Source organism: Morone saxatilis, unplaced genomic scaffold (assembly GCF_004916995.1).
Source record: "Morone saxatilis isolate NCDOM2014 unplaced genomic scaffold, NCSU_SB_2.0 Contig17, whole genome shotgun sequence".
NCBI lineage: Eukaryota > Metazoa > Chordata > Actinopteri > Moronidae > Morone > Morone saxatilis.
In genome coordinates this window covers 8,170,024-8,179,349 of record NW_023339729.1, presented here as the reverse complement: position 1 = coordinate 8,179,349, position 9,326 = coordinate 8,170,024, and the positions used below count along the sequence as shown (strand labels likewise).

The following is a 9,326-nucleotide window of genomic DNA, read 5'->3' as shown; positions in this document are numbered from 1 at the left end:
GCCCGTGTGGTCCAATCCAACAGATGAGCTACTGTAGCTCAAACTGCTGAAACAGTTAATGCTGGTTCTGATAGAAAGGTGTCACAGTTTGTTGGTATGGGGCTGCTTGGTGTATAGTTCTTCCCGACTAGACACAAAATGCTGCTTTTATATCAATATTATCTAATCAATAATACAGTAACACTCTGAAAGAGACCAGTCTATAGGATTAATTTAACTTTTGATACATATATATATTGTGCTGACGTTCCAAACGCACTTGTAATGGAGTATTTACATGCTTGTATTGCTGCTTTCACTAGAGTAAAAGACCTAAATAGCACAAACGGTATTCACCCACTCCTACACACCTCTGTGCATGGCTGAATCCCAGATAAGCATCAGTAGACTAAAGGTGTGTGTCTGCAGGAATCCTCTGTACTTCACTGCGAGTTGGCATGAGAGGGAAGCCCATACTGCAGATTCACTGGCTGTGTGGTAACTGTCAGAGCTTCCTCTTTGTGTGACTGTTTCACCAGACAGCTGCACCAAGCTGATACTGTATCAGCCCGGAGATCACACTTTTGACAACACAGTGGTGCACAAACAGTGTAGCAGTGGAACACAGAGGACTGACTGCCCGCAAACTGCTCTTTCCTGGCTTGTCTCTCTATAAGTTTTTCATTTTAGAGGGGATTAAGTGGATGTTTGATTGAGGAGAGAAAGAAAGAAAAAGCCCTTCTATCTATTCACTCATCTTGGTTTCTGGCACTCCTCCTGGCCTTGATACGATATGCAAACAACCATGTTACTGCAAAGGTCAGTGATTACATTGATTGAATGGATATGACAGGTAGCATCTGGCCTACCTGTGGATAGAAATCCCATGCTGGGCTGCAGCGCACACTCCCTCTCGCTCTGACTCTCACACACAAACACGCAGCCCAAACTTTCCAGTCAGGATTATCTGCCATTGAACTGCCATCTTAGACCTTCTGCCGGTGTGTCAGGATGATTGACACAGAGCACATCCTCTTCACCTTAGGTGGAAGAGAGGTGCTCAAAGCTGCCCGACCAACGAAAGGTAACAGATGTCTAATAATGAGAGGCAAATGGAAGTCTCTACAGGACTGGCTAATCTTAACGGACAGAGGCAGGAGCAAGCGGAGAATAACCTTTTGGAATAAAAGAGGGATTACCAAGACACTTCAGCAGCGGAGGAAAAACCATTGCACGCACAAATAAACAGCCCGAGTGCACTAAGAGCATGCAGGCCTGCAATTTAATCAAGGGACACTGGTGTGTGTATTAGTTTAAGGAAAATAAACTAATCCTACAACAGCTATAAATTGTTCAATTATAATGAGGACATGGCTCTTCACAAACCATCGCTTTTTCTTCCATCATTTTAACTTCGCCATTATGCACCTGTGTATTGCCTGAATAGACCCACGGGCCTATCTCATTCTAACACAAAGTGGCATCTGTTAATCCAAAATGCAGCAGCCTAGAGAGGAGGAATGGGTCCAAATATCTAAAAAAGTACTTTGCAGACTTCAAGTCTGCTGTAGCTACTGCAATCTCAAAACATACCCAAATGTAACTGCACTTCTGTCCTCTATCATACTAATTCAGAACTCATTGATATTTAGTTTCTAAGCTCGCAGCACCCAAAGGTTGAGAGTAACATTTGCATAAGTACTGTACTTAAATAAAATAAAAAATACAAGTAACTCAACATTGTGCTTGACTATTCCCATTTTGTGCTACTTTATTCTTCTACTCCATTACATTTATCTGACAGTGTAGTTGTTGGCAACGGTTTTCAGATTAAGATTAGACATATGATGCTATGCTATGATAAGATAATAAAATACACTGCATGCATGCAAAGACTAAACCAGTGGTTCCTAGTCTTAATCGCTTGTTACTGCTTACAGTAAAGCTGTCTAGTTGGGGCCCCTTGTTTTAGCAGTTCCACAAAAGCATGATTTCGGCTCTAAACTCATTTAATTAACAGTTTGAGGCCCAGATGGCTTGTGACCCTTTGGGGGGTTTGGAGCCCTACTTTGAGAACCACTGGACTACCAAACTGCACATAAAGTAGTTCAAATTGTACTGTTGTACTTATTGTACTTTTGATACTTGAATACATGTAGTTGACAACACTTCTGGAGTATTTTGACCCTAGGGGTACGTAAGGTCCGCCACTGACAGCACCCTTGTATTTCTGGACTTAAGTAACAATTATATAAACACCACTAGGAGAGAACAGGGATCCATGAGCCCACTCATAGTCATATGTCCCGACAGAAAACTTCTAAAATTGGACTGTTTCCTCTCAGAAAAGTAAATCTCCAAGCCAGTGAAGAAAAACACGTTTACCTCTTGTTATTTACAGTATATATACGAACACATTTTGGGGGAAGAGGAATCTGAAGAGGCAGTGTCCTACTAGAGGGGTGTAACGTATAACTGTAGCACTACAGCTAACACCATCTACCAATAAGTGAGGTGGTGTAGTTATATTTGTTGGTAGTCCAGGGTCAATTTTAAGTCACTCTCAAGTGGCAGCTATGTGAAGAGGGTAATTTGATCTTAATATACTGTGCAAATGGGTCATTTGATCATAGGGCGCTATCTGCAGGCCCGGGCGCATCTTAATTACTCACTGATGTGTGGTCAGCACTAATCAAAGGGAAACCTCAAACTAAAAACAAACAAACATGTTACACAGGCTTGGGGAAACAAATGGAGCTGAAACAACAGAAGAGGACACAAAGCACCTGAGTACAGCCAGGGCAGATTATTGAGAGCCAAAAAAACTCAACCTTAAAAACAAAAGTATTGGATTCTGTTTCTTTAATATTGACACTTTGACTGGCAAACCAACTCAGCAGTTGATACGCCAAATAAATGAATATTTTACATGTAACATGGGGATAAAAATCTATAGAATACAAAATTTGGACGGATTGACGTAATTCCGTTATGTCATATTTATGTGAATATATTTCTTGCAGCACTTAGCAACATCACATCCCTTTATGAGAGAAAATGTAAAATGTTTGTGGTATAAAACAAGAGATTCAAGATTTGGGGTTTAAAATGCACAATGTCCTTAAGCACCGTAAAAATGAACAAACAGGAAATGAACAGAGGGATGTGAGGAAAATGCTGACGTGCTGACAGAGGTGTATTTTTTTAGCTTGGAATGACCTTTAATATAGGAGAAATAATATTTTCTGGGCACAACAGGCACAGTGTTCTTTATGTACTATAAACCCCATTGTAACATTGGCAGCAAGGCTTTTTATCCATGAAGATCATAGTGTTCATATACAATCAAAACAACAAGAAATAAAGTTAATTTTTTTTGTTCAAACCGCATTCAGTCTTTGTTAACAGTATAACACTGTTGGCCCAACAAAAATAATGATTCGTACAAACAAAAGAAGGGTACATGAAGATTTACATTGTGACATTTTTTTAAACAGTCATTAAAGATGTACATTAAGAGCTTGATGGTATCCAAGCGGCCATCTGCTGCCTGGTGTGTACCAGGATCCCATGATGGCCCACTGGGTCATTACTGTCTAACAGCCCTAGATAGTCTAGAGCCTAGACAGACAGACAACAGATTGTAAATGCACTTTTGCTCTTCATTGTGTAGACAGTAATCCTGCATCACAACATAAGGCTATAACTGGGAGCAATGCACCCAGAATACACCTGTGCTTGTGTGTAATGTGATGGTGACACCACCGGGTCCACGGTCCACATGTAACTCAAGTATGAATAAATACTTTGGCATCCACGCCAATTTGGATGAGATTTCAGACCAGTCCTGAGTCCGTTTTTTTAAACTGTTTGGTTTAACAGGTGTATAAGATCTAAGCATGTTCACATGTGTACATGTTGGTACACATAAATCTTTAATGTGTTGGTGTGCCTCTGTGTACTCAGTTCTTCTTGATCCCAGGGCTGCGATTGTTGAACAGGCTGAGCCCCGACCTGCCGTTCCCATTAGCCACTCCGCTGACTGTGACTCCGGGCTGCTGGAGCACCTTGTCCAGTGTAGTTTTCTTAATGGCTGCTGGAGATATGCGCTCCTGGTCTGCCAGAAACTGTAACTCCCTGTGAGAGGAGGGGAAAGCCTGGTGTTAGATGTACAGTACACATGTAGGTGTGTCAGTGTTACTGAAGGAAATATGAACTATAAAGCATAAAGACAGCAGTAGGATTTTAAGTTGAATGCAATGAGATCAGAGTGTCTCGATGTTGGAGTCAGGAACCCAAATCACAACAGATTTGTAATATAGAATAATTTCTATATAATCCCTTTGTAGCAGGCCTTGATGGCATTGAAAGGAGAACACAGAAATATAACATTCTTGGTGATGTGTAGATGTGTCATTTGTATTTTAATGTGCAGCAGCCTCACCGTGTCCTGATACAAGAAGCCTCCACTGCATTGATCAGGAGGCTGCGGAAGCCACCACTCTCCAGGACGTGCAGGGCGTGGATGGTGGCGCCCCCTGGTGAGCATACGTTGTCCTTCAGCTGGCCTGGGTGCTGCTCCGAGTCCAGCAGCATCTTGGCTGCTCCCTGAAGAGGAACAGGAACATGAGAAAGAACTTAAGAAATGCAAGAAGATCTATATGGACAAGTTATTGTTTACTCCTACAAAGTCATGGAGTGCTGATGCAGTGCCCATCCCGAGCAGCAGATATGCTTTTGTCATCACTATAATGCGGATTGTGCACATATAAACTAATCACAAGTAATTATAAAGTTCTTCCAGGAAAATAAATCAAATCTGACGTACAGAGTTAAATTTGTAAAAGATTTTCCAGGCAGCTTGTTGGTTTTACAACAGGCGAACATGACTATGCAACTACAGTGCCTTTGGTGAGTGTTTCCCGCAGACAAATGTGCAAACACGAGGAGACACTTCTGAAAAGACTCCTGCAGAAAAAACAAGGCAGAACACAGAACATTGCTCATAAAAATGAAGAAAGGAGACGAACATGCTGAGCAATGAGTAAAAGACAAGAGCCTGAAGCAGCTGCCATGACTATAAAAACAGTTTGAAGTGAATAATTTCCTCTAATCTATTTTGACAAATTGCCAAATTGTGATGAAAACAGTGTCTGCATTAACAACATTAAGTGATATCTGTGTTTCTTTACTTGAAAACAGCAATTTGAAATTTCTGCTTTTATCTTTTTTTAAATTTCATTCACCCGTGTAGACCCTGCAGAAAACAGCTACATGTTGGACATTTATTTTTTCTCATTTTTTTCAGTAAATCAGAATAACTAACAGGGTTTTATTTTGAATTTAAGTTAATAGTTATGTGACAACAGAAATGCTGGCTGCACTGAAAGCAAGAACTCCTACTATGATGAGCAGTGGATCAAGGAGACTATATTGAGAACAGGTGCAGCAAAAGAGACATAAATAACACACACACACCTACACACACACACACCTACACACCTACACACACACCTACACTGACCAATAGGGCTTGAGCTCCAAGTCTGACAGCCAGTCTCCTGGGAAGACCCATCTTCACTCCTCCGTCTGCGAGGGCATCCAAAGCTGTGAACGCCTGTTTAAACACACAAACACGTTTTTCCCTTTAAGCAGCAATGAAATCACATTTTTTACGAATTGTTAACCATCAGATAATATCAACAATTTGAATCAAGCTTCCTATGCTTCTTTCCTATTCTATACCGTTCAGTGTGCACAGTACAGAGTACAGCAGTAAGTTGACTCTTTAACACTGACATTCACTCAATTCTAAAGTTCCCTCACAGTTAGGGCAGGCAAAAATGTATTCATACACCTTTGAGCAAAAAAACCTGTCTAGAGCTCAAGCTTTATGCAGACAGCAGATAAAAACCGCCGACACAATTATTCTTAATTTCCTAAACCACTACACACCTCTGTCTGCTACACGGTAAAGTTGACGTGACCGTTTTATAAAGCAGGAAAGACTGAGATTTGGAAATATGCACATGGTAACAGAAGTCATTACCACAGCTGGGCAGCCTCATGTATTTTCTACAGGAAAAAAATCCTGATATAGAAAAACTCGGGCACTGCACTTGACCTCTTCTCCCTACCACTGATTTTCTCAAGCCTGAAAATATCTACAACATATTACCAGCCAGACTTACCATTTAATCAATGACCAATGATTTGCTGCTGACAGCTGTGAAGATTTGCTTACTTTTCTCTATATCCTATTATAAACTGACAAAAGTCAAATAACACTCCATCACTTTGAGGGTTTGTTTACTTGTGATTGACATTATTTTTGACCTTTTATAGACAATAACTAACAGACATAATTAATCAAAAAAACATGTGATAAATAAAAATATTAGTTATTAGGCCCTCTCTGTGAAGCCCGACAGCAGAAGACGCAGATAATCAACCCTCCTGAAGTTACTTACGTAAGCCGGCCCACTCCCACTCAGCCCGGTGACAGCGTCAATGAGGTCCTCCTCCACCTCAGTGCAGAAACCCACACTGGCCATCAGCTGCTCCAGCAACTTGCCATCTTCCACCTAAAAACAAGCAGGACATCAAGCTGGTATTGATATGGGAGAATTACTCAAAGCAAAAGGTCCAGTTTTACCTTTTCGGTGCAAGTTTTTGACACTTTTATAACAGATACAGTGAAAAAAACTGAACTCTTAAAAAAACATATACTATTAATTCATTCATAAGACATTTGACTCTTGTATCTACAATCCCTCCACTTTACCTCTGCATGTGTCCCAGTGGCGTACACTGTAGCTCCCTCTCTCACCACCACTGGAGTATTCGTCATACACCTCATGACTTTAGGAGATGAACGGTACTGAAGCAGCTTCTGTGAAATAACAAGAACAGGACCACGGACAGGTTTGTAGAGCAGGCAAAATGTAAAACAAATTTTCCCCATGTTCGGAAGCATGCCAACAATAACCAATTACAACAGAAACCAAATTAAACAATGTAAGAGCTTGAGGGGAAGAGAGGAAAGGAATCTAAAGCTTGTGAAACTTCAGCAGATTAATAACTCTGGATTACAGAGCCAGAGAGCGATAGTGACAGATGCTGACCTTCTCTATGGAGTTGATGGTGACGCCTGCAGCACAGGAGACTATGAGATGACGGTCCTCTATATCTGGCCCAATCTCATCCAGAACGAAGGGGATGATGTGGGGTTTCACAGCCAGGAAGAGCACATCACTCTTATTGACGGTCTCCTTGTTGCTAGTCGTCATGTTCACCCCCATTTTCTGCAGGAGAAGGACAAAGAGGAATTGGTGATGGCGAAGAGAGAGGAAGAGAGTCTTAAGAGGTATCGGAGAAACAGGTGTCGTTACAGCAACACGCAGACATTATATTATAACCTCTTGGGCAAGCCCGTGCTTGCACACATGCATGCTAGCACCAACGTTTCCGCTTCCCTTCCCATTTCCAGACACCACACAACAAAAGGAGAAACTTGTCTTCTCACCCTCAGCCCTGACACAGTGGGCAGGTCTGTGTCTGGGGAACTGGCTGTAATCCTGTGTGTAGCAATCACACCTGGGAGAGAGACAGGAGGAAGTGGAGAGGGAGGTATGAGGATGGGAAATGGTCGCTGTAAAATAAAACCTTACTGATACCCAGAGGGAAATTCACATGTTACAGCAGCTGGCAGAAAACAAAAAGAATGATCTACCTTGAATACATAAAACAAAAGAAATGCAAAAACCCCCTGATACCTCTGCAGGTGTTACTAAGGTAGAGATGTGTTTATATTACGTGTACGCGTAGCTGTGATTGCATTTTTATCCAACCCAAAATCAGTTGTGTATGATTTGACATCAGTATCTTTGGACTCAGTTCAAGGCTAATTTTGCACAACAAAGAAAGCGGTGTCACCTGCAGCTGTGAACCCTTTCACCAGTGCGTGAGCCAGCTGGCCCGCTCCAATGAATCCCACACTCATCCTGTTAGACAATGTGGCTTCTCTGACCTGTAAAAAAAAAAAAACAGACAGTGGTGGCAGACTGTAATGCATGTCAAATAAACCCCAAACACACCCCACACCACCCTAACCCTGCCTTGTATAAGAGAGACAGGCTTTGGTAATGATGTAATCTAGAGTAAAAGTGTGGATCTGGCCCACAGACAGTGAGTGATGATGAAACACTGTCAGCACTAATACGTTATTTTACTGAGATATGGACACATTTGCAGCTGTGAGCTCTTGTGTTACATTCAAGTTCACCTGCATCAAACAAACACTTTCACATCTTCCAGTCTTGATGCTTTGATGCTAAAGAGGCTGACAGCTCAGTTTGTAACATTACTGTTCAGAACCGCTGATTTATCACAATGAAAACTGTGTCTCCCTGTTCAGCTCGCTCTTAAACACTGTCTAATGTTTCCTAACAAGCAGCTGATGTAACATTTGAGCTCCAGCTGATGCTGGTGGATGATGATAGCATTTCCAGGCTAGCTGATGACCGCCTGCCCTCGGCTAGCTGCTTTGTTAGCTAGGTTTCATAACCAGAAATGAATGAGAAATACGGTAAATTCATGTAACACGGAGGTATTTACCTTACTAGATGTTTCAACTGAGGTTCCTGAACTGACAGACGGAAGCTGACGACGAGACCGTTATTTCCCGGCGGCGGAAAATAACTGAAAACACCACTTTTAGTGTCAACGTGGCTTCCTTCTTACTCAACCCCCATGTGCGCCGTAACTGTGACGGACAGCGACGCCGGCCAATCACGACAGAGAGACTCCGTCCATTTGACCAATGAGAGGTTAGATCACTGAATGTGGGCGGGGTTTAGCAGTCCACCACGCCCCGTTGCATCAGTCCTCTTGGTTTAAGCGCGGTGAGGCTGCCAGGGGAAAATGTAGGTCAGATATAGGAACCGTGAGGTGGAAATAGGTTATGTTTACACTGGCCAAAGTCAGTAAAGCTTCTAATCAGACCATGAATGACTGATTTAAAACAGAACTTGACTTTTAGTGTGTGGGTGGAAAGGAGAGTGCTATAGCCTACTTTAAAATTAGAGCATACTGTACTTAGATAATGTAAGTGTACAGTTATTTTACATGACAACTGTTTGAGCACCGACCTCATTAACTCAGCATTCACTTCTGATGTTGACACTCGTCTACATTTTTAACAGAGGGCCACAACAATTATTTTAAATATATTTGATAAATGAAATGAAAAATGTAAAAATAAAAAAATAAATCCACAATTCTTTCATAGCTAAAAGTGACATAAATTGCAAAGGACAAAGAAAAGCAGTGAATCCTCACATTTGAGA

At 41.6% G+C, this 9,326-nt stretch overlaps 1 protein-coding gene across 1 annotated transcript; it reads right to left on the bottom strand.

The window, feature by feature from the left end:
• Positions 1 to 2,824: 2,824 nt before the first annotated feature.
• Positions 2,825 to 8,752, bottom strand: pycr1b (pyrroline-5-carboxylate reductase 1b). Its single transcript, XM_035660740.1, has 9 exons — positions 8,596 to 8,752; positions 7,915 to 8,008; positions 7,505 to 7,575; positions 7,104 to 7,283; positions 6,764 to 6,871; positions 6,450 to 6,563; positions 5,504 to 5,596; positions 4,424 to 4,587; positions 2,825 to 4,116 (listed from the first exon to the last, which is right to left on the bottom strand). The coding sequence occupies exons 2-9, from the start codon at positions 7,979 to 7,981 to the stop codon at positions 3,942 to 3,944; spliced, it is 972 nt and encodes a 323-aa protein (XP_035516633.1). The 5' UTR covers positions 7,982 to 8,008; positions 8,596 to 8,752; the 3' UTR covers positions 2,825 to 3,941.
• Positions 8,753 to 9,326: the final 574 nt, after the last annotated feature.

What these genes read in the sequence shown, in the direction of transcription:
- pycr1b (XM_035660740.1), bottom strand. Translation starts at nt 7,981, where the DNA reads ATGAGTGTGGGATTCATTGGAGCGGGCCAGCTGGCTCACGCACTGGTG. An exon ending in CCACTGTGTCAGGGCTGAGG is followed by an intron (nt 7,284 to 7,504) that starts GTGAGAAGACAA and finishes CTTCTCCTGCAG; the next exon opens with AAAATGGGGGTGAACATGAC. An exon ending in GTGGGAGTGGGCCGGCTTAC is followed by an intron (nt 5,597 to 6,449) that starts GTAAGTAACTTC and finishes GTGTTTAAACAG; the next exon opens with GCGTTCACAGCTTTGGATGC.